The 26,737-nt window shown below is 38.9% G+C and overlaps 1 protein-coding gene across 1 annotated transcript in view; it reads right to left on the bottom strand.

The window, feature by feature from the left end:
• Positions 1–26,737, bottom strand: part of LOC136267013 (receptor-type tyrosine-protein phosphatase delta-like) — a 91,958-nt gene that overhangs the window by 26,576 nt on the left and 38,645 nt on the right. The window contains exons 3-11 of the mRNA XM_066062063.1: positions 24,447–24,710; positions 24,130–24,393; positions 10,519–10,824; positions 10,207–10,470; positions 9,895–10,161; positions 9,576–9,839; positions 3,539–3,805; positions 3,224–3,484; positions 5–271 (exon numbers count right to left, since the gene is read on the bottom strand). Coding sequence (XP_065918135.1) covers positions 5–271; positions 3,224–3,484; positions 3,539–3,805; positions 9,576–9,839; positions 9,895–10,161; positions 10,207–10,470; positions 10,519–10,824; positions 24,130–24,393; positions 24,447–24,710 — 2,424 coding nt within the window. The remainder of the gene's footprint in view (positions 1–4; positions 272–3,223; positions 3,485–3,538; positions 3,806–9,575; positions 9,840–9,894; positions 10,162–10,206; positions 10,471–10,518; positions 10,825–24,129; positions 24,394–24,446; positions 24,711–26,737) is intronic.

Raw genomic sequence — 26,737 nt, 5'->3', positions numbered from 1 at the left:
TCACCATACACATTCACAGTTGCACGATTAGACACATCTGATCCAGCCTCATTGCTCACATTACACCTGTACATGTACTCTCCAATAGTCAGTGTTGTATCAGTAGTGTATAATGTTGTGTTATCATTACTAACAGTAGTCCAACTATTACCAGAACTTCTCTCCCAGGAATATACTAGTGTTCCTAGACCATTAGCTCTACACATGAGAGTGATGCTTCTTTCCATTGCTACATCACCACCTGTTGGGTGATCTGTGATCTTTGGAGGACCTGTGTACGCATTACAATACACACAACTAACAACTTAATTTACAACAATACCAAGACACACGGTAGTGTATCGTGCGGCCCAAGAAGCCGGCGCGCCACACCGTGAGTATATAGACAGGAAGAAAGAAAACGTCTTTTTCACACCTTTGTATCTCGGTGATCCCTTATCCGATTGGAACGCAATTTGTTACAGAGTTGCCTGCCAGCCTGGGGAGTCTACATTTTAAATGTGAAGGAAATCGCTCCAGCCATTTCCGAGATACGAGCTGCCAAAGTTTCGATTTTTTTTCTTCATTTTTTTTTCTTCTTCGTCTTTTCGCACACTTGCAAAAATTGCTATAAAACGCAAACGCGTCCTCCGATCGCCTTGACATTTGGCACACAGAAAGGAAGTCCAAAAGCAAATCCTAGCATCAAATTTGGTGCAAATCCAATGAATGGTTCAGAAGTTATGACCGATTATTCGTGTAAAACAAGATCGATTTGTTGTCGCACCTATAGGGTAAACCGCTCCATAGAATGAGTTGAAAATTGCTATGTAGATGGAGTAACCATCGTAGGAGTACCTTTTGGTGGTATGAAAGGAATCAAGATAAAGACCACGGAGATATGACACAAAACCCAACCTGTGTCACAATTACGTGGTCGATTTTTATGAATAAAAAAGCATTAATTTTTTTATGCCTACTAGGCAAACCGCTTAGAGCAATGAGCTGAAAATCGGTGTATAGCTGGAATAATCATCATAGAAAGTCCTTGCAATAGTATAGAAGAATTGGATTACAAACCACTGAGTTATGATTCGAAAGCCAACTCCGTGTAGCAAATGCGAGATCGAGATACTCTAATAGAACAGTCACCCTAATAGAGCATTCAGCTAATTTATTTACTCCATTATAGAATTCTATTACATTGCAAGATATTCTGTAGGGAGTTCAGCTGCAAACAGTTAACCTTATAGACAGTTCAGCAAGAAGCAAGTCACCCTGTGGAGAGTTAAGCTACAAATATATCACTGTAGAGATTCAGAACAGTACAAGTCACACTGAAGAGAGTTCAGCTATAAACAAGTCATACACCCTGTAGAGAGTTCAGCTACAATTAAGTCACTCTCTAGAGAATTCAGCTACACACAAGTCACTGTGGAGAGAGTTCAGTTACAAACAAATTACCCTGTAGAGTGATCAGCTACAAACAAAACACTTTGCAGAAAGTTCAGCTACAAACAAATCAACCTTTAGAGCGATCAGCAACAAACAAATCAACTTGTAAAGAGATCAGCTAGAAACAAATCAACGTGCAGAGAGATCAGCTACAAATAAATCAGTGTGTAGAGAGATCAGTTACACACAAATCAACCTGTAGAGAGATAAGCTAGAAACAAATCACCCTGTAGAGAGTTCAACTACAAAAAATCACTCTGTAGAGACATCAGCTAGAAACTTGACACAATGTAAGGAGTTCAACTACAAGTAAATCACCCTGTAGAGAGTTCAGCTAAAACAAACCAACCTGCAGAGAGATCAGCTACAAACAAATCACCTTATAGAGAGTTCAGCTACAAACAAATTACCCTGTAGAGAGATCGGCTACAAACAAATCACCCTGTAGAGAGTTCAGCTACAAACAAATCAACCTGCAGAGAGATCAGCTACAAACAAATCACCTTATGGAGAGTTCAGCTACAAACAAATTACCCAGTAGAGAGATCGGCTACAAATACATCAACCTGCAGAGAGATCAGCTACACACAAATCAACTTGTAGAGAGATCAGCTACAAACAAATCACCCTGTAGAGAGATCAGAAAGAAACTAGACACAATGTAAGGAGTTCAACTACAAGCAAATCACTCTGTAGAGCGATCAGCTAGAAACAAATCACCCTGAAGAGAGATCAGCTACAAACAAATCACCCTGTAGAGAGATCAGCTGCAAACAAATCACCCTGAAGAGAGGTCAGCTACAAACAAATCACCCTGTAGAGAGATCAGCTACAAACAAATCAACCTGTAGAGAGATAAGTTAGAAACAAATCACCCTGTAGAGTTCAGCTACAAAAAAATCATCCTGTAGAGACATCAGCTAGAAACTAGACACAATGTAAGGAGTTCAGCTACAAGCAAATCACCCTGTAGAAGAGAGTTCAGCTAAAACAAATCAACCTGCAGAGAGATAAGCTACAAACAAATCACCTTATAGAGAGTTCAGCTACAAACAAATTACCCTGTAGAGAGATAGGCTACAAACAAATCACCTGTAGAGAGTTCAGCTAGAAACAAATTACCCTGTAGAAAGATCAGCTAGAAGGGGTCACCTTGTAGAGAGTTCAGCTACAAAGAAACCATCCTGTAGATGGTTCAGCTACATTTCAAGTCACCCAGTAGAGAGATCAGCTGCAAAAAATATCCTGTGGGGAATAATTGGCATGTAATAAATATATGTATATAATTTGTATAATTACTAATAAAATCAAAAATAATTGAAGTATTAAAAATCTTTTTTAAGTTCTTTTCTTCTTGCTGTGGTAAAGAAAAAAACACATGGGTTAAAAAAGCTCCAAAGCCAGCCATAGGCCGGCTTTGCAGTATACAAATACAAAAAGAAGTGATATCTAATCAAAAACAACCAACCTGTAAAAAAAGATGCGGCCCCCAAAAAGGCCATGGTGAAAAAAGATGTGAAATCCAAGGTGGCGGCCAAGAAATGGCTGTGATGGTAGGTTAATGGTAAAAATTTTAATAACGACAATTCAGGTGAATTTTGTGCCAAGACCAAGCGGCATCAAATTCACCTGAATTGTCGTTATTAAATTTTTCACCATTAACTTACCATCACAGCCATTTCTTGGCCGCCACCTTGGATTTCACATCTTTTTTCACCATGGCCTTTTTGGGGGCTGCACCTTTTTTTACAGCTAGGCTGTTTTTGATTGGATATATATATATATATACCATAGACTGTCAGGGTAGCAGTGTTAGACATCACTGATAATGATCCACTCCTCACAGTACACACATAACTACCATCATCTCTACTCCTCACACTAGTAATTGTTAGTATACTAGTGTCACCAGTTGATGTTGATTGTCCTGTAACATCTCTATCATCACTAGTCCATGAGAATGTCACATCAGATGATACTGATGATGTACATGTTAAATTGACTGATGAACCAACTGGGACTAGTCTGTCTTGAGGATGAGTAGTGATTTCTAGTATTATAGCACAAATAAAATATGCCAAATAAACTATTTTATTATGCTCACTTAAAACAGTAACAGTAGCAACATTTGATTTTGTCCCACCAGCTTCATTGGACACAACACACCTGTACTGTTGTGACTCTTGTAAGTTACTCACAACAAGTCTCCTGTTATTACTATTACTAATATCACTCCATCGTCCTCCATTAATATTCCTAGTCTGCCATTGATATGCAATTGATCCTCTACCAGTTCTCTCACAATTCAGAGTAACACTCATACTAACAGTTGTCAACTGACTGGTGGGATGAGTTGTGATATTGGGAGGACCTTTTGGCACAAACAAATAACACTATGTGTAGTATATATCAAGGTTGAAACTGAGTCACTATTATTGACCCAGATACATCTTGACTGAAATTTAGTAAAGGTTTCCCATGTAAAAATCAGCATATCCAAATTATACTCAGACATATTAAAAATTATAAAATCAAACAGTTAGGTAGTACTGTTTCATGTAGAGATCTCCCCAAATGTAATGTGCGTCGTCTAAAATACCACCTTTAAAAACCATCCTTGTGACATCTTACACAACAAAAATCACCTTTACGGAATAATATGTCTATCTAACATCACATACAGCATTAAAAAAAGAAACACTTACAGGTGGCCAGATAAAGAGTTTTCTTTTAATCAAAGTTTTGCCTGTCTGCCTGCCCGCCCGCCCACCCACCCACCCAGACCACAGTTGCAAGGCTGGAAGCCAAACAAAGCAGCACACGGCCACCATTTTATGCCACAATAACAAACTCACTAGTGGCATGTGTCTTTCCAACAAGTGTGCCCTCCGTGCCTTGTCTTTCCTTGTATATTCATTTAAGCTGGTTGTCTTCTTCTTGATGCAATGAAACCATATCGAGGCAATAATTTTCCATATTAACACCTAGTATATTTAGATGCCACAAAATTATTTAAAGTACTTGTACTTGGTATACAGATATCTGTAACTTCATGATAGGTTCAAGACACTGACTCCCATTAACAATCTTGGTTGATTAATAACAATCAAGTGCGGGGACCATACCTCTTAACTATATACTCAACCACGATGACCACAACTCCTTATTATTGGTCTAGCTGCATTCATATTGCTAGCGCAATGAAAATATAAACAGTGACACTTCCTCCGGTAGGCGAAAGGTAATCTGATGCTGCCCACCCCTTTAATAAAGTAAGGGTGAAAGGCTCACTCGAGATACTTCAATACAGCAGTCACCCTAATAGAACAGTTACACATGTATAGCTGTATGATTAAAAAGTACTAATTTAAAAATATAGGGATCCAAGTGATAAAATGTAGTGAAACAAGAGATGAATGATGGCATACAGCCTAGCTTTGTGGGAAAATCCCCTACTTTGGCATTGAACAAAATGATAGTAATAACAAGCCATAGTAGGGATTTTCCCACCGAGCTATGTTGTATAACATCATTCATCTCTTGTTTCACTACTTTTAGCGCTTGGATCCGTACTTCATTTTTAAATTAATCATTTTTAATATACCAGTAAGGAATAGAGATTACTGAAAAAATCCACAAAACAAGAAGGGATTGCTAGTATAATCAAGGTATACCCTATTTTGATTCTACTTACTTCGTATGATACTAGTAAGAGTTAAAATAGGGATTCGTGAAATTCCTGGAAGTAAACACAAACTTTAACTACACCAGGAATCCCTTCTATTCCATGGGGATTTTTAGCAATCCCCATTCGTTGTACTAAAATTTTCAATTTTTAATATGTGAAAGTTAGAGACTTAGCACGAGGATCTTTGTGGATGTCATGGCAACAAGGCAAACGGCTTATGGGGAATAACTTGATATTGGTGTGTACATATACAGGCTAGCCATCATGCCTTTTGATGGTTTGAAAACAAAAGGAGTAACAGCTACAGAGTTACAAAGCAAAAACAATAAACAACTGTAAATGATAGGGTTGAGATACTCATAATAGAAAAGCTACCGCGAGGTGACAAAAAGTGCATGAAAAAAACTTATCGGAGTTTGAACCACTGAACACCCATACCCTTAACCACTGAGCCCAGGCTGCAGTTCTAAATATCCCCCAAAGTCCATCACAGCCCCAACCTGTTATCTGGATTTCTTGGGATTTATAGTGGACACAGAGAACACACTAATCTCTCTCTCAATGCACAAGCTGCACTCTATCCAGACAGAAGTATCTCACTTTCTTTCTCTGAACAGAGTCCCAGTGAAGGCCCTAGTTTGGCTCATTGGGACACTGGTAGCACTCAAACTGGCTGTGTGGACAGGGCTGCTTTATTGTTGTGCCCTGAAGATCTGCCAACATCCCAAGAAACATCCTTACTACCAAGGTTGGCACAGGCAGTTGTCTGCCTTCCCACTGCTCAGCCCCCAATGTTGATACCAGAGGCCCTTCCTGTGGTAGAGTCAGATGCCTCCAAGTTGGGCTGGAAAGCTATCTGTCCTGGAGTATATACCGACAGAGGGCAGGTGGACATCAAAGAAGGGTGGATTTCACATCAATTATTTGTAGCTCAAGGTAATGTTTCTGGCCTTGCAGTCCATTCTGAAGAACAAGACTGATATAGCAGTGCTAGTCAGATCAGACAATCACACTGCAATTGCCTATTTGAATAAGCTTGGCAGTCCACAGATATCCCAGCTGTGTCTGTTGGCCAAGGAGATTTGGAACTGGTGTCGGTAGGGAAGGACAATGTTTTGGTAGACTGGGAATCTCACCACCATGACAGCAGCAATTGGCAAACTCCTACCATCAGCATTCAAAGCTGTCTGCCACCTGCTGGGTCCTTTACAATATTTGCGAGCAGAACAAATGCTCAGCTGCAACATTACTGCAGCTGGAGACCTGATCCCCAGGCATGAGTAGTAGATGCCTTTCAACATCTTGGTCACAGGACCAGCCATAATTCAACTTTAGATAATGATATGCTTGAAAGAGATAGACTGTGCTTGCCCAATAGCCCCAATGTGGCCAGTTCAGGTGTGGTACTCCCAGGTATTGAGAAAGTCAGTAAGAATTCAATCCTACTACCATGGAGCAGGTCCCCCCCAGGATGGTATATTACTCTTCCCTGCCAGAGGATACCGAGAGGTATGTATATCCAGCTACCTCTCTTCAACTGTACCTATCCAGAACATCAGAACAAGCTAAGCCAGTCTTCCTAACTTCAAGGAAGCGAGCCTTTAAGCTGCTCGAGTAAAGACAGCTTAAGAAAGGCAGGAAATGATAAAGAACAGTTTATAGTCCATTCCACCAGGAGTGCCGGTTCTTCACGAGCTTGAACCCGAGAAGTCTATATTGCTGAGAATCTCAAGGTGGCAAATTGGTCCTCAAGAAGTACTTTTGAGAGATTTTATCACAGAAGTGAATGCCTTTCTGAATTTACTAGAGCTGTTTTCCAATCAGGGCACTCTAGCAGGTATGATTTGTGCTTAAAACGTACCACTAGTTACATAGTGCTGTTCCTTGTATCCAGAAACTCCAGAATACAATTCACAGATTCTCCTGAGGACAAAGTCCACAAGGGGAGAATGGATTGTATGAAGAGGTCGAGGATACAAGGAACACTGCAATCTCATGTTATATGTGTTTTTTATATCCTCCCTTTCTACAGTTCCATGCAAATGGCATCGTTTTAACAATGATCCTATGTGATAAATCATTTAGAATAGTACACTTGTATTGTTCATAGTTTTGGGTTACACTGTATATATCCCCCAATGTACTGTATAAGGAGGGAAACTTTGGCGGAGGGAAAATTTGGTGAATCAAGCAAAATATCACAAATAAAATTTGGTTAATTGTAGCAAAGCACACACCCTTGTTTAATTAATTACCAATCACTATACCTAGCATGATAGGCATCTAATCAAGCAAAAATTTCAAAACTATACAGCAATCAACTAGAAGGTCAGACTTAGTCCGCCTCTGGAATAGTGGTATATAGCACTCAGGACTCCAAGGTTCCAGGATACCACAAGTGCTAACTCAATTAGTCCATGGCATGTGACTCTCAAATGATGAATCAGTAGCACTTAGCCATGCAGTGACATAGAGTTACTCGAGGGACTGCTTGGACAGTAGATAGCTACACATGATATCAAGAAACACAGTAGTGTGTCGTGTGGCCCAAGAAGCTGGCGCGTCACACCATGAGTATATTAACAGGAAGGAAGAAAATGCAATTTTCACACCTATGTAGATCTATGATCGCTACTCCAATTGGAAGCAAATTTGCTACAGAAGTGCCGTCCTGTTAGGGGAGTCTATATACCAAATTTGAAGGAAATCACTCCAACCATTTCTGACATACGAGCAAACAAAAGTTAATTTTAATTACTTCATTTTTTTCTTCTTCATCTTCATTTCGCACACTTCACAAAATCCGCCATAAAACACAAATGCATGCTCGGATCGGGCAGAACTTAAAGAGCTCATTAAGGTGGATCGTAGTACCAACTTTAGTAGGAATCTGATGAAGATTCCCAGAGTTATGACTAATTATTTGCATAACATAAGGTCGAAGGTCTGTCACGCCTACATGGTAAATCCCTTTGAGGAATGATTTGAAAATTGATATGTAGATGGAGTAACCATCGTAGGAGTGCCTTTTTGTGGTTTGAAAGGAATCGAGATAAAGACCATGAAGATACGACACAAAACCCAACCTGTGTCAAATTATGCAATGGATTTTTATGAATAAAAAAAACTATCAGTTTTCACGTATACCAGGCAAGCCACTTAGAGCAATGAGTTGAAAATCAGTATGTAGCTGGAATAATCATCATAGAAAGCCCTTGCAGTAGTACAGAAGAATCAGATTACAAACCACTGAGTTATGATTTGAAAGGACTCTACCTGTAGCAAATGCGAGATCGAGATACTCTAATAGAACAGTCACCCTAATAGAGCATTCAGCTACGTTTATAACTTACTCAATTATAGAATTATATTACATTGCAAGTTATTCTGTACGGAATTCAGTTACAAAGAGTTAATCAGATAGACAATTCGGCTACAGGCAAGTCACCCTGTAGAGAGTTCACCTAGAAACAAGTCACCCTGTAGAGAGGTCAAGTCACCTTGTAGAGGGTTCAACTACGAACAGATCACCCTGTAGAGAGTTCAGCTACAAACAAATCACCCTGTAGAGAGATCAGCTAGAAGAAGTCACCTTGTAGAGATAGTTCAGCTACAAAGAAACCATCATGTAAAGAGTTCAGCTGCAAACAAATCACCCTGTAGAGAGATCAGATAGAAGAAATCACCTTGTAGAGAGTTCAGCTACAAAGAAACATCATGTAGAGAGTTTAGCTGCAAACAAATCACCCCAGGCAAACACATCCATAATTAGCAATAACAATATTGCAGACATTTCTTGTAGTAGAGTGGCTAAACAAAATAAATTATTCACTTTTTTGATAAAAGCACCAAACTTTGTACAACATTTGTTTAATTCATACTATTTCATATTAGATATGGTACCATTGAAATTAGCAATCATACAGTAACATACTAAAAGAACCTGATAAGTAAAACCAATAGAAAATGTAATGAGGAAGCCATAAATTGCTTAAAGGAAATATACTGAAACTTTGCATCTGAATAGAGCAAGGGATGGTCATATCCAAAAGCTGATCAAGGGAGGTATCCAAAGCATCAAGGAAGCATTTATTTTACAACAGGTTTGAGACTAATACATTCCCTTTCAGCTGTCTATCTACTAGAAACTTTATGAGGCTAGAAGTACAGTTCATATAAAGCAATAGTTTCACTTTGCTTTGCAGGAAGTTGCCAGCACACAAAAACTTGACAACCTGTAACATTTGACACATTTCTATACAGTCTAATGATGTTATCAAACACTGGAACCTACTAATAGAACATTTTAGCTGATACGGGTACGAACATGCACATATGTAAGCAAGTACAACGTATAATACATTTTCACAAATGACTTCGGCATACAAGGTAAAAGCACTACACAGAAATTATGTTGAAATAAAGTAAACTCTTACACAATGAGGACACTCACCATACACATTCACAGTAGCACTATTAGACACAACTGATCCAGCCTCATTGCTCACATTACACCTGTACATGTACTCTCCAATAGTCAGTGTTGTATTAGTAGTGTATGATGTGTTATCATTACTAACAGTAGTCCAACTACTACCAGAACTTCTCTCCCAGGAATATACTAGTGTTCCTAGACCACTAGCTCCACACATGAGAGTGATGCTTCTTCCCAATGGTACATCACCACCTGTTGGGTGAACTGTGATAACCGGAGGACCTAAAAATTGTATCACCACAAATTGTATCACCATTTATATAAGTGCTCAACATACCATAGACAGTCAGGGTAGCAGTATTAGACGTCACTGATGATGTTCCACTCCTCACCACACACACATAACTACTAATATTATGACCTCTTCTAGCACTAGCAATTGTTAGTGTGCTAGTGTTACCAGATGTTTTTGATCGTTCTGTAACATCTCTATTGCCATCACGAGTCCATGAGAATGTCACATCAGATGATACTGATGATGTACATGTTAAATTGAATGATGAACTAACTGGGACTAGTCTGTCTTGAGGATGAGTAGTGATTTCTAGCAAATATTATTAATAATACATGCAAAACAAACTATACTCACTCAAAACAGTAACAATAGCAACATTTGATCTTTTCCCACCAGCTTCATTGGACACTACACACCTGTACTGTTGTGACTCTTGTAAGTTACTCACAACAAGTGTCCCATTAGTACTATTACTAATATCACTCCACTGCTTTTTCTTACTCCTAATCTGCCATTGATATGTAATTAATCCTCTACCAGTTCCCTCACAATTCAGAGTAACACTCATATTGACAGGTGTCAACTGACTGGTGGGGTGATTTGTGATAGTGGGAGGACCTGTGGACACTTGTGTCATCATGTCTTACCCGTTAGGACAATACTCACCATACACGTTCACAGTAGCACTATTAGACACAACTGATCCAGCCTCATTGCTCACATTACACCTGTACATGTACTCTCCAATAGTCAGTGTTGTATCAGTAGTGTATGAGGTTGTGCTGTCATTACTAACAGTAGTCCAGTTACTACCAGAACTTATTCTCTCCCAGGAATATACTAGTGTTCCTAGACCACTAGCTCTACACATGAGAGTGATGTTTCCTCCCATTGATACATCACCACCTGTTGGGTGATCTGTGATTGCTGGGAGTTCTGTAATCATTGGAGGGTCCGTGGTCTTTGGGGAATCTAAAAAGATTAGGGTGCAGTAACAGTGCACATTAGATAATAGATAAAACCCAACTGCATTATGCTGAGGTAATTTTTCTTACCAATGGCAAAAACAACATTTACGCCTTTAAGCCATGATTAGGTATGTACATATCTTACAAAATAATCCTAATTGTTTTCTTTGTTAAAGCTTCTACATTTCTTCATATTGTTCATACCTTTTGTACAAACAACAAATAATCCCACATACACATATATATCACATGGATGGAATTCACATGGACAAAAATATACATAATTAAGACAGCATACTTGCTATGTAAGTATTTGGCTCCTTGAAGAGTGATTTCATACTAGATGTTCATTTTGATTTTTTTCTTGATAGTCATTCAAGTTTGAGTTCAACAAAAAAATACAACTGCATTAGTTACATTAAATATTAATCATTTGATGATAATGTAGTTGTATTTCCTTTCACTAAACTCCCATGTAGAGAATGAAAAGTTTTAAATTTATAATCCAAAACAAATTTCCAATCTCAAACTATGGTTACGCTTCTTTAAAGGATGATGTGAAGGATATAAAAGCCCAGGCAGTATAGCACTAACCCACGCACATAATGAAATAATTAGGTCCTCATTACATAGCTATGTGAAACACTACAACTTTCCTAGGAGCTATGCTTAGTACCAATCTTGACTACAGTTATCACAATGATTTTCAAGCAGCTACGTTACGTGATGGCAGGGCAATGATAGGCCATCCCTGCTTACTTCTAAGTGATGTTTATGATGTGCTACACATCCCACACCAACAAGACTTCACACACCAGGTTAGTAAAAGGGTAATAACAGTTCTATGGATTTCTTTACCCTACAGGCCTGATAGATAGAGCCGAACCACTCTTCATCAGGAAGAAAAAGTCGCCATCACTCGCCACAATAAAGATACAAAACGGCAAATCCATAGATTTGTAATGCTAGCATTTCTGTATTGCTATAGAATTTCGCTGTATTTCAACCAATAGGTCGACAGAAACATCGATTTGAAGAATTGCTTGTTTGTCAAAACCGCAAAAGCACATGGCGCAACTTGTGCATGAATGACTCAGCATTATATGGTGGACTACAATGAGCACTACATTTCATTCTACATGAAACCATTGTGAGCAAGAAGGTGTGTAATGTGATACATGAAGCTGCAGCATGAAGAGACGTGCAATACTTCTTTCTAGAGGGTGCTTGACATTGTTCAGTAAATCTTCGAATGATACGCTCTTCTTTCCAAGCTTCTTTCTCAACTCAGGCAAGAACTAAAGGATGGCAAGTGCTCAGGCAAGAACTAAAGGATGGAACTAAAGGATGGCAAGTGCAGACACTAAAGCTTTAGTTATTCTCGTATCCGTGACAATGCACATGGCGGAATTGCACCACAGCCGCTACGCTTCTATTAATGGTCTTCAGTTCAGCTGGAATACACTCTCCTTGTGCTCAACAAGAGGTAGAGCTTTGCTGTAGTATATATAAAGTATATCATTGATTATTAATCAACTTGACTGCCCTGCTACTGTGTGCTGAATTAAAGTTCGCGTCGGCAACAACAAGGAACTTGTGTAGGGATGGTTAATACCAACCAATCTGGTGATGTCCTTTGCCAGTTATTTCCTGTAAACATAAACGTATAGTTGTTATACAGTACTCAGCCCTGTATACTAGAGACCATCTCATACTGACTTCCCTAACTTTGTGATACAAATTGACACTTACACAATTTTGGAAGTGTTTATAAATTTGCATAATAATTTAGGTATATGGTCACCTGTAAGGGTTACTAACCATAACTCCACCTCACTCAAAGCAGTGTACACTTTCCGTACAAGATGGCCGTAGTTGTACTTTATGGCAGATGCCTGGCACTAGTACTGTATCATATGTTAGATATGCAGAGTTACGGGAGTTTCTTCATCATGATGCATATAGGAACTTAGTCTCGTCATGAACAAACTAGAGTTGCATATGTAGCAAGACAACCCATTCTTCTTAGCCTGGTTAGTAGTTATGGTGTTTTCGTCGGCAGTCTCTTCAACATTTATCTGCTTTCTTTGCAGGTTTTCACTGCATTTAACCTCAGTGGATGATGCCTGGCTACACAGGCAAACTGCTTTTAACTCCTCATGCGTACACTTGTCTCAAGATACTTAAGTGGTAGCGTCGCTCATCACTTAACAGTGTGACATCAAGACTCTTGTTTCATTTTGTATGTACCACATCGATTATATGTACAATGACCTTCACCTGTAGTACACAAATGGCACTTCATGCGATGTAAATGTGTGACAACTTGCAACTGTAACATAGAGATTGTGTCATGCAGTTATGATATAACTAGCCACATATGACATGACAATAGTGAGATAAAGTTATTAGCTAATCAAATCTTTGGTAAGATTTCTAACTACTATACCTAAGGTTTCTAGTGCTACACCTAAGGTGGCAGTATACAGGAAAAGCATCTAATGGGAAGCCTTATGAAGAGAAGCATAATATTACCACATGAAATTTGTTTATTAGATCACACAAATACGCTTACATAATAATAATATGGCTATGTTGATTGTTAAAGCGCTTGGCTTTGTTGTAAGAAACAATTCGTCGTTTAATATGTAATAGTACATTCACAAAGCTAAGTACTCACAGCTAACAGTGAGAATAAGCCCTTAATCATCAGGGACAGAGGGCTGGGTAGGGAAAGAACAGCAGAAAACAACTACTACCTTCCCCTAAACTGAAATGTGAGTGTGAGTATGCACATGTATTTAGTTCTAAATAGTGATCACCGGGGTATTGTAATGTGCAGCACATGATGTATCACTATAACATTAATCTTGTTTAAATTCTTTAAATTCTGTTTAATGTTATTAGCTCACCTTCTTGTTGACAAACTCCTATAATACTTCAACGCTGATGCTTGGCTGCTCAAACTTCCAATTCAGACAAGGTTGTGGCCACTCAATCCTCTGATTGTAGTGGAGTTTGTTAGGTGCATGGAGTCCCGCTACCATAGATTACCCTACAAATCTTTTAGTCCACTTGTACATGCACACAAGAACCTCTCTACAAGTTCAATTCTTGACTTGGGTGATAAAGAGGCCCAAGAAAGGTTTGTAGAACCTTTCCACCCAAGGAATGAAGAGAAATAATAACACAAATTCTCAAAAAATACAACAAATTCTCGTACAGGTTTAACTTGGGTGAGTACTTATTAGCTAATTGTTGATTGACAAGTAATAGTTATGAGAGTATACAACGTACAAGCAGATCCCCAAGTATATAGCATATAGTATTGAAAACAAATATGCCTAATAACTCATTATACAAATTATAAAATTTAATTTGAAGTAGAGGTAAATAAATGTCACTGAGAGCCAGCTGCTAACACTTTCAACAAATTAGCAAGATCTGTTGGAGGGGTCCTAATGTATAATTTGTACGCGTTACTCCTCCCAAGCATTTGAATCTGGTGATCAAGTATATTGGCGGCTCTTGCGGAGGATGCTGCACCAGTTCGAAAACTATGAGTGTTAAAGTGTTCCTTTTTCAGGTGAAGTACATCTAACAAATTGTCTAGGAAATTGCCAAAAAGTGACCGAGTTAAATATTGTCCATCTTCAAGAATAAACAAAGTTCCTGGAGTGTTGCCTCGCAATGACATGTAGGGCAGAAGAGTGGTAACTGGGCAAACGGAAGCATCAGTCTTTCCCAAGAAAAGCTTAACTCCCTGACAGTCTTACTCTGTTTAATAGCTACTTGGATCATGGTTGGTGATGACCTGTTATCTACCACCACATCATTCACTGAAAGGTGGATGGAAAGATCGTAAGTATCCTGAGATGGGACAGTTAGCTCACTACTGTGCAAAAACCCAAAGAAAGCTAAGCAGGATGCTGCCCAGATCATGAGGTTATTATGAGATGTAGGCTGATGTTGCAAGACAGTAAGCATGTCAGACAAGATGATCAAAGTTATTGGCAACCTGATGCGTGGTGACTTAAAAGTAACCTGTGTCTTTTGAATTCCTTTAAGAACCTGCTGGAGACGTGGTATAAATTGTTGATAATAAAGCGAATAATGCCCCGCTGCAGTATACAAGTTACGAACGGCTGAGAGATATACTTTAATTGCGGTATATGACAGGCCTAAAGTTGCTAAGTGAATTACAAACAATAGGAGGGTAGATAATTACAAACAATAGGAGGGTGTTAATGAATGCTGTTACAGAATGTCAGGTAACATTGTTGGCCACAGGAGTAGGTAGCGTGGGTGGCTGGGGAGATACCTTGGTGAACCATCTTCTGAAGGAGTGGGAGGTCTAATCTGGCTTCTGTGGAGACACGATGTACAGGAGTGGAGGTGGTAATGGAGTCGGAAGGAAATTTGCCTGTGGTTGAGAAAAGAAATCTGTGTTAAATTACTCCTGGATAACATGTCTGCTGGAATATTAATTACACCAAGAATATGTTGTGACACAATATTGATGTCAAAAGTGGCTGCAAAAAACCATAAAGACCTAAGGAGATGCATAACTGTTTTGTTCCTAGAGTAACCCTTTGCAACAACAGTAACCACACTGATGTTATCACAGAGAAAAAGAACTGTTTTATGAGCAAAGTATGGGCCCCACACTGCACAACTAATAACAATTGGCACTAGTTCTTTAGCCATGATTCCAATGGGATGCTATGCTAATGGCCATTGCCATTGAAACCAGCACCTTTCCCACTGGGCACCACAATCCCAGGAACCAGATGCACAGGTGAAAACACGAACGTTAACATGATTAGTATGATCAGGATGCACAGCCCATTCCAATTAACAATAAATGTATTCCACCAATAAAGATCTGAGCGAAGAGACTGTGTTAGACTGTGTTAGTGCTCTTCAGTGCTGGTCACTGTAAAGCACTAATAATAAATACTTTAATTTTAAGGAAGAAAATCCATCCCTCCTGGAGGAAGACTGAGTGTGGCCCCGACTAGACATTGGGTGACCTGCAGTTCAAATCCTGGGGTTGGAGGGATTTTTTTTCCTTACTTTGGCCCCTTTTCTGTTACACCTTATTCAGTCAGTAAGTCAAGTCACTAGGTCTAAGTCCTTGTAGGTTAGGTAATCCTAAGGCTGCAGCACATGTTGCTGTTAGACCTTCAGTGCTGGTCACTGTAAAGCACTAATAATAATAATAATAATAATAATAAAATATTTCAGTTTCTTTACTTTAGCAGTTGACCGGCTACAAATGTTCTACCACTCCTCACTATTTTGGTGGCATGTTGCAATAGACCTACCAAAGATAAGATTTCTCGTTTGGTAGCCGATTTTTTCTGCAACCAAGATGCCAACTCTGTACGAAGACGTTGGAGTTTGTCATTAGGAAGGCGGATCTCCATGCGATTGGTATCTAGGAGAATGCCTAGAAAGGTCAGCTGTGTGGAGGGGCCCTCGGCCTTCTCTGCTGCTAGCAATGTCTGCACATGCTTGTGTAAAGATGTTCAGGTTACGTTGACAGATGGGTGCACTGGCAGGACCAATTAAGAGGAAGTCATCTAAATAATGCATTACAAATGCTACCCCACGCTATTGTGAGATCCACAAAAGCAGGTCGGCTAAGATGTTGAAAAGTTTTGGAGCAGATCTAAGCCCAAAGGGGAAACAAGTGTCAACATAAATAGACTGCTTCCATTTCATTGCAAGGATGGCGATCAGCAGGGTGGATAGGGAGTAGATGAAAGGCATGCTTGATATCTACTTTAGCAAGAAGAGCATTTGGACCAGTGTCAATGATTTGATTAATAGCATCATCAATTGTGACATACTTCAAGCTGCATAAGGAACAAGGGATGCCATCATTAACACTGTGTGAAGCAGGGTAGGACAGATCAAAAATCAATTGTCATTTGTCTGGTTGGTTGCGCTTGGGAATTACTCCAAAGTGGCTGATCTGGAGGTTATGAGTAGAGATTGTAGTAAAGGGTCTGCGACTCTGTCTGTTAGTGTCAACCTCCCCCTGGAGATATTCATCTACCACTGATGGGTAAAGAAGAGCCCCTTTAAGATTTTTATGAGAAATTTTCAGAGAAGGAGGCTTATTGAATCCAATACGAAAGCCATACGAGATACCAGAGAGGAAGAACTCTGATAGAAGTTATATTGAGTAGGACTATAAAGCTCTAGACCAGTTGCGGACAACAAGAGGTGTATGAATCTGACAAGCATGGAGAGGGAATAGGACTGTGGTAATTGCTTCTTCCATGTGTTTGTTCCAATTCTGGAGCCAGTCAAGGTAGGAAGGAACTGAGTTGATGGCAATAGGTCTTCTCTCCTGCATTGGTAGCAGATGATCCACAACTAAACAAACAATAGGAGGTGAATCATTACGTAGGTGGTTCATGTAGCTAGATAATGCACTATAAGGAAGATGCACTACTATGCAATTACAAATATAGGAATCTACCAGAGCTGCACCGATTCCACTTTTTACCGATACTTCAAATACCAAGTACTCAGCTGGAAAGTATCTGCAAGTACAAGTACCGATACCAAGTACCTTAAAGTAGCTAAAATCATAGCACACACATTTATTATATAGTGCATTTCATGGTATTCTTGTACGTGTTTTCAGTATGGTTCATGTTTATAATGAAGTAGCCAATCAAGATTTACAAAGAAGGAAGTCACTGAAATGTAAACCAGTGGATATTCCAGTATTCTTCTGGAGAAGTGTAGATAATATCATAATGGTGCTTACAAAAACACAAAACATTCTAATACTGAAACAGTCACTTATAGCTACCTGATTGCTCTATTAGAGTTATTGACTGTTCTATTAGGGTATATCGATCTTTTTCTCAGTAAAACGTTTTCACACGTAGGTTTCAGCATAGATCAGTAATTTTGATGGTAGTTATTAGTGTTATACTTGATGCTTTTAGGCGTCCACTATGCTAGTAAAATAAGCAAGTACAAACAAACGTTAATACTTATTTTATTCTTGCATGTGATAAGAATTGGTATCTGCAACAATATAATGGCTGATTCTGATACTTCATGAAAACAGCAGTATCGGCCCGATACCGATACTGATACTAGAATCGGTGCAGCCCTAGAATCTACGTATATAGAACTGGGTGGAGGGGGGTGGTGTGGTGTGAACAGCTACCCACAAACCATTGATACATATAAATTGTATAAATGCAATCGACAAACAGTAACAACTCAAGTAATCACTACAAGAAATGCACAGCTACCCATAAACCAATGGCACATGTACATGTGTACAAATGCAATTGATAAACAAGCAATGACAACTCAAGTACTCACTACAATAAATTTTATATATGCATGTAACAATAGTCAGAGTTCAATAAAGACAGCAAGTGTAACCACAAGGATCAATGGTAAGAACCATACTGACTAGAGTATAAGCATGTTGACTATAGAGCTAGGGAACAGAGGCCTTATCCCTTGTTGAGACTGGTTAGGGCAATAGAAAGCCTTGTGGAATTTATTTGTAATTGAAGGATTGAAACAACACCAGTAGCAAATATGGTCATAACGGCAGTTAAGGAACTGACAGCCTGGATCTGGAGACTGATTATAGCTAAAACATACAGGATGATTGTACAGTTGACCGGATGATGAGCTTTGCTGAAAAGCCGATTGTCTGGAAGGGAAAGCTGATTAACGAGATGAAAATTGTCCTTGGTTAGAGTGTTGATTTGTATTATGCAACAGTGAGCAGGCTGAAGATGGATGACCATGACTAAGCAATGACTGCAGCGATGGTATGAGCTCGGCCAGAGAAAAATTGGTTCCATAAGGAAGAATCTGTCCCGGCCCAATTTGTAGAAGGGAATGCTGCTACTTGTTGCCTAAAGCGGCAATCATAGCCCAGCCAGAAGTCACCCTCATAGTCTTGAGAAGCCTGTATGATAAGGTTTTGGTAGCCCAAGAGATCAGAAACTCAGTCTGGCTGCTTGTAAGACACTATTGCTACATGCGTACTGAAGCCATTCCACTATGTTGGTAACCACACGACATTTAATCTTGGAGATTTATTGGTCTGCATCTGTGGTGGTGAAAAGGTTGAGGTTTCCTGGTAGCAATTCGGCCATCTCGATAAAACCGCCCGCCTCTATTCTTTCAAAGAGTTTCTTTGCAATGGGTGGGAGGCTGAGACCGATAAAAACAAAATATTTGTTTATAGGACAAGAAGGTGTTGGTGAATTGGTGGATGAGCTATGAGGATATGAATTGATGGTAACAACCATTGGAGCTGGATGACTGCTGGTGTTAGAGAAAGGTGCTGATGAATCAGCCAACTGTGGATGTAAGTTGGTGGTAGCAGACACTGGAACTGCATGACCACCACTAGTGCCAGTGCTAGGATGTACACCGACATAGATCTCAGCTATGTGGTCAATCTGTGATGATGGAGGGAGTTGGCCCAAAGCTGTGTGGCAGGATTAGGAGGAAAAATAGTAAAAAAAGAAAATGATACATGTGCACCAGATATGCACAATGCAAAAAACACTATAATATGCAAGGCACAATGCATACAAAAGGAAGTATATACATGATACATGTAATAGACAGAATGGTACACAGATTAGATGCTTGCATATCCAAACGCACTGTCACATAAGTACAAGCTGATGCCTCACACAACAAGTGTTGCACAACACTATGCATGCCTTATTTATACAGTACACACTCAATCAAGTATTCACACCGCACTCTATAAATATCAAACATGAACACATACACAATGCTGTTATATGCTAATATATTCATAAATTCATAATTAAACTAAGGCACATAAGAACAGGACAGCTAACTGAAAGAACTTACAAGGAGCACGGTTGGCAGACATAGACCCTGGGTTGGTGGTTGGGCCTGGTAGTGAACTGCCAGTCGAACTGTTCGGTGGAGCACTTATAACAGCTTGGACAATGACGGGAATGTCGGCTGTAGTCAAGGGTTGACTGGTGGAAGCAGGTGGGTAGGGTTGACTGGAACTTCTGGGTCAAAGGTGACTCCATGCCAGTTGAACCAGTGTTTCGTGTTCAAGACCGGGTAGAGGAACGAGTGGTGCTATGTGTTGAAGACCAGGTAGAGGAACGAGTAGAGGACCGTGTGGTTGACGAAGGAGCCCCACTTTGTGTCTTCTTTCTAGTACAAGGCTGTGAATCGGGTATAGAAGGCGGATTGTCTACACGTCGTTGCTTGCCCCGGCTAACTTCATCGCCATCCAAGGTGCCAGCGTGAGATCTCTTTCGTGGCATGATGAGGAAGAGAGAACAGCAGAAAACAACTACTACCTTCCCCTAAACTGAAATGTGAGTGTGAGTATACACATGTGTTTAGTTCTAAATAGTGTTCACCAAGGTATTGTAATGTGCAGCACGTGACGTATTGCTATAACATTAATCTTGTTTAAATTCTGTATACTACATTGTGCTAGCACAATCATGTGTAACTCAAATACCGAATAGGCCTATGTATGTACGTAAGTGCACTGTGGTGAGATTTGACCTAATAAACAAGGTACTTTTGAAAAGACGGCAACTAAAGAAATATGAATTACAGTGTACGTTAGGATCAACCATTACTTTTGATGATACTTTTGCAAGTATGCTAAAGGAAGGGGGTAAATTCACCTGCGCCCTTTTTTCAAATGTTGGTCTTAGTAGCACCACATAAAGTACCTTCATAGTGTTAACATGGGAGTCATTATTGGAAGTGTATACTCTCTCACAGCAATAATACTCTTAAAATTCTACTGCATGTCACAATGAAACCATGTGGTGTATGGGGCTAAACATTTGTATGAGTGATAAACACCATAAGTACTACAAACACAGCAAGTTTCATCAAAATCCAAAAGGTGACCTTAAATCCTTTGTTGATTTGACATGGAATTACCCCCTTTTGAGAGTTCAGCTACAAATAATTCCCATGTAGAGGGTTGAGCTATAAACAAGTCACCATGTAGAGTTCAGTTTTGCACCACAAGTCACCCTGTAGAGAATTTAGCTACGAAAAAGTCTCCCTACAGAAATAATTCACAATAATTTAGTACTAGTGTTTAGCTAAAATGTTTGAGCTGAGTTGCAGTTGGGCTCTGATGACTATACTTTAGGAGTTGACTACACAGACAGGTAGCGTACACAAAGCTATATATTAAATCAGCATTCTTTCAATGCCTACATTCTTACAAATCAGAGGATTATCAGGCAGATGTATTGAAGAAATTAACACTGACTATACAAAAGCTATCGCATCAACGTTTTTATATTATGCAGGAGGAAAGGGATAAGTAAAAAGAATACTCTCAGTACACTTGTGAAAATGCTGAAAAGTATGGATGATCCCTTAAACAGAAGCAGAAATGTAATTTTCAATACAGGTAGCCACTAACACAGGTTCCACTGTACTTCACCTGTACAGAGTTCAGTTATGTTACATGTCACCACATAGAGAGTTCAGCTAGCTACAAGAAAGTCACCTTCTAGAGAATTTAGCTGTGCTACAAGCTAGGTTACAGGCATAGGCAATTCTAAGAGGGGGCCAGGGGGCCATGGCCCCCCTGCTGAAAAATAATTTACCCTGTAGAAAGCTCAGCTGCATAGTCACCCTGTACAGAGTTCAGCTACATACAAACACATCATCCAGTAGAGACTTCAGCTACAACTAAGTCACCCTGTAGAGTTTCGCTACAAAAAGTCACCTTATAGAGAGTTCATTGGTGTTACAAGTCACCCTGTAGAGAGTTCAACTACAAACAAATCGCCCTGTAGAGAGTTCAGCTTTGTAACAACTATTTTTGGCCACATTCACCTATCTTTTTTCACCCTGGATTTTGCACCATTTTTCACAGCTTGACTGTTTTAGAGTAGATTAGTATTTGATTAATGCAGTGACTACTCTACAGGGTGTCTCGATCTCGCTGTTTTGTATGGTAAGCATTTCTGGTTATACCATTGACATAAAAATTCTAATAAAATGTAACTGGATATCTCAATTTGTGACCAGATTTCACAAAATCATTCCAAATGACATATCAGGCAAAGTCAAACTAACACCACCAGTGGAAAGCTATACTATCATACTGCTAGTTTTGACCCTCAGTACTACTCAAACTACTCAAGGCTGGTTTTAACAGACATCTTTTCTGAGTGGTGTGAAGAGCTCGTTGTGAAGGAACTGGCTTGGCAAGAATCAGTGATTTACTGGTGGTTGGCCTGATAACGTTGTTAAATGATTTTTCTGTTGATTTTGCTGCATACCAGCCACTAAGAAGTCAGCACCGCACTGTAATCTTGTGTCTGGACTCCAATCATGGTCTGCATCCATTTTGAAGTATATCTATTTCCCACCCCACTACCCCTCACCCTCCACCCCTTTGTGAGCACTCGTGGTACTATTTCACTCATCCAACCGCTCAGATTTTCTATCTTATTTGGCAGGAAACTCTACAAGCAGCTACAAGTACTAGAAGTGGTCTGAAAGGTAATCTTGAGTAAATTTCATACGCGTGCTCGCTGTTCTTGGCAAATTGAATTCTTTAAAACCATTTCTCGAAACTTCTAATGTGCAATTTGGAACGTTTTCTAAAAATTCAGTCACATTTACAGACTCCTTGCAATTGAATCTGAAGGCATTTTGATGATTGTTTCATTTAAATCTACACCTTTGACAATCAAATGTTAAGACTGTTTGATGGTTTGTGTGTGTGTGTGTGTGTGTGTGTGTGTGTGTGTGTGTGTGTGTGTGTGTGTGTGTGTGTGTGTGTGTGTGTGTGTGTGTGTGTGTGTGTGTGTGTGTGTGTGTGTGTGTGTGGTGTGTGTGTGTGTGTGTTTATTTAAAGCAAAATGAGACATAATCATATGATCAGATAAATGTTTATTAGAATATATTGACTGCTCTATCAGAGTACCTCGATCTTACACAATATTCAATTTCCATGGAGTAACGGCTCACTCTATGTACTTTCTACATGTACAGCAGGTTCTGCCCAGGAATTCCTGAGTGGTGGCCTAAAGTTAACCTGAACTGAATTGCTGTGTGTTTTATTAGAACATATTAAATATGCATCAGTGAAATACGTAAGAATTGTACTGGTCAGAGTTAAGAGGGTACTGGTCAAGTTTAAGAGGGTACTGGTCAGATTTTAAAGGTGCCAGTTGCTTTGAACCACTGCCAACCAGTGTGGGCAGAACCCTGATGTACAGTGCAGCTAAATGCAATGCAACGTTCTCAAACTTGCCCCAATTAGGAAAGAGCATGGTTCTATTATAGTGATCAAAGATTTTGTTGTCCCAAAACCAATGCAACCACAATTGAATGACAGAGTACTTAGATTATTGTAATATATATGTAAATACTTTTAAGTAAATTGAACAGCAAATAACCTTTAACAGCGTTGTGATCAGTGCCAATGCACTCATGCTTTGGAGTGTTTTTCATTTAACCAGAAGTTCCTCAAAAAGCTGGCTAAAAGTATACCTAGTTCACTGTATTTGTTTTGGGAAAATCACATGTGTGTACACATGCATGTGAGCAAAAGACAGCCAAGTTATAAGAAAGAAAAGATCCCTTCGAGTAAAAAGGGGTGTATCCATCTCTCAATATCATACACATTGAAAGATAAAAGGTGGACTCAAAACTTGTGTCTTTCATATGCAACAGGAAAGACAAACTATGAACTTATTGAAAAGATACTGTTTATGATTTAAAGTGGCTAATTGTTTAAAAACATGTATGTAATTACAAATAACCAATTGATATAGTACATAATAAAAAGTAATTAATAACAGCCTAGCACATTGTGTATCACTTTTTAAATTTGCTTTTGTTTGTTTGTTTTTGCTTTTTTTGTCTTGTTCTTGTACTTTGCTTTGTTTTGTTGTTGCATATAGCTAGCTAACATTGTACGTTTTTGTAGATTGAGCACTGCTAAAAATCAGTTCTTAGAGCTGATGCAGTTACCCACTACCATTAAATCATTAAATCATTAAGCATTTGCATAATCTAAATTTTACATGATGGCTTTTAGAGGTATAGCAGAGCATCAACTTATTGTATTAGTTGGTTTTCATTGTGGTGGATGTGTTTAGTTAAACCGTGTACAATCCAAGGCATCTAAAAAATGGTAGTAGGCAACAATAAGTGGCACAGTGTATGGGTATGGTTGGCAAGATGAGGAATACAATAACAAAATTAATACAATGCAACATATTTGCAATAGCACATAACGTACAATACGCACCAATTACAGTCAGAAAAGCAGCACTAGACGTCACTGATAATGATCCACTCTTCACAGTACACCGATATCTACCAGCTTCATTTCTCCTCACTTTCTTAAGTGTTAGTATACTAGTGTCACCAATTGATGTTGATTGTTTTGTAAGATTATTTCTACGACCATAAGTCCACGAGAATGTCACATTAGATGATACTGATGATATACATGTTAAATTGACTGATGAACGAAGTGTTACTACTGTGTTTTGAGGATGAGTAGTGATTTCTAATACATGATGCCATGTATACCATTAAAATCATACAAGTTGTTTAACTTACTCAAAACAGAAACAGTTGAGACATTTGACACTGTTTCATTAACTTCATTAGATACTATACATCTAAATTGCTGTGACTCTTGTATGTTCCTCACAAGTTTACTCTTATTACTGTTGTCAATGGCATTCCAGTCTTCTTCAGTAGCATTCCAATTCTCCCATTGATATGTAATTGATCCTCTACTAGTTCCCTCACAATTCAAAGTAACACTCATGTTAGCAGTTGTCAACTGATCCTTGGGGTGAGTTGTGATAATGGGAGGACCTGTATATAAAATTAAACAAAGTATTACTACTATCTACAAATAGACAATAAGCCTGTTACATATTAAACCAGGCACATACCCACAAACAGAGGCAGCAGAGACATGGGTCTAGGTTGGTGATGCCATGACCTAGTTGTAAGTCGAAGACAAAAAAAAAAAAAGGGTCACTACCTGCTGGCAATAGTTGCCCTACACCAACTAGACTATATCTCCCTCTTTATAACTATACACATGTAGCTTGCTATACTGAGAATACTGTGACTGCTTATTAGAGTATCTCGATCTTGACTGCTCTATTAGAGTATCTTGAATTATTGATGCTATTGAGCTAGGCTCTCCATCACAGCTACAGATAATTTTAGTTAGCCCCCATAATTTTTTCATAGGGGCTACAGCCCCCTTACTCCCCTTCTCCACCGCCCCTGCCACAAACCCGACTGGGCACGCACCTGGTTTACTGAGTTGTCCTTTAACAAAACATGTGTGTGTAAGTTTGTAAATTTGTTTGTTTTTCTGCACACACATGGGCAAAACTTTGTAAGCTAAAAGCAGCCTGTGCATGAGAAATGAAAGCCATATAGTTCCTGTATTAAGCTTCCATTGTAGACAAGTAAGCATTAGTTTAAAGCAGTTGATTTATGCCAGTTTGAAATATAAGTGAAGCGAATTGCTGAAGACATTATGAATAAAAGTGGACTAATACCAATACCAGTATCAGTATTGATGCCAATACCAGTATCAGTATTGATGCCAATACCAGTGGTATCGGATCGGATTGGTATTGGTAATACGAGGTACAGATACCACCAGTAAATACTCACCACTTTTATTAAACCATCTCTAGCGAAGTTTCCAGTAGCAAATAACTTAGTTGGGCTAGTAAAGTAGTGAAAAAAGCCTTTGTTACTCTTTTCCAAGCATTGCTACAATTGCTCCATGTGTATTCTAATATATTAGAGCATGTGAATCCTTTGTAATTAAATGACAGTGCAGTTGTTTCACAAAGAATAAGTTTATGACTATTTGGCTTGGTTTTTCATGAAAAAGTTTGGTTGCAAAACTGTAAAAAACATCGTAGAATTATCGGCCTCCCACACAATTAATTACATAATCAATAAACTTACAAGAAAACTACCTCAAATCAGGAAATTAGTAATCCATAATGATGTTTATCATGTTTAGACAATGAATATTTTGAAACTTGATTGAACTGAGATCAATCAAACTGAACAATTACCGTGATATTTTAATAGCTAGCTATGTATCACAACAGTAAAATTTCTATAATAAACTTGTCTAGGCTAGTATCGGTATCGGAATCGGTATTGGCAGATAATTTCAGTACAAATACTTGTATCAGAAGTAATGGTAAAAAGTGGTATCGGTCCATCTCTAGTTATGAATGCCTGTCATTGTACAATGGGTTATACGAATGAAAAACAACTTTAAAAAGGCATATCCACCTTTGTACGCTACCAATAATAACAAGATTCTTTGAGGTGTAAGGGGTATGTCCCATACTTATGTGAACGTAACTGAAGGGTAGCCTCGAGGCTTTCTCTTGACAATTTGTGTCAGAAAACACGATAGGCAAACTATAAAACAATTGACAAGATACTTCTGTGTGTGTAATTTGTGGTTAAAGTAGTTTGTTTGAATTACACTTCCTTAGCAGTAGCATAGGAAGGTGATTACAAAACAATTCATGAATTACAAATACATTAAATAATGGCAAAATTATAACAATAGAATATACATATAGTACAAAATACTCAAGGGACAAAACTTTTGCGGATAGATCAAGTATTGGGTATTTGCGGAAAAACCTTTGCGGTTGCTTGATGACACGCATAAAAACATCATGGCACTTATTGATCAAAAACTATAAGCGCTTACTTCCAAAATCTAGGGGCATTTATATACAAGTGGGTGAATGTTTCCACACGTGATCAGTTTATTTTAGTGCGTGCAAGTGGGTGACCTCATGGATAATGGCACTTCATCACACAACATATGAAACTGCCAG

Source organism: Dysidea avara, chromosome 9 (assembly GCF_963678975.1).
Source record: "Dysidea avara chromosome 9, odDysAvar1.4, whole genome shotgun sequence".
In the NCBI taxonomy this organism is placed as follows: domain Eukaryota; kingdom Metazoa; phylum Porifera; class Demospongiae; order Dictyoceratida; family Dysideidae; genus Dysidea; species Dysidea avara.
The sequence above is the reverse complement of the archived record's forward strand: the minus strand, read 5'-3'. Positions and strand labels throughout refer to the sequence as shown.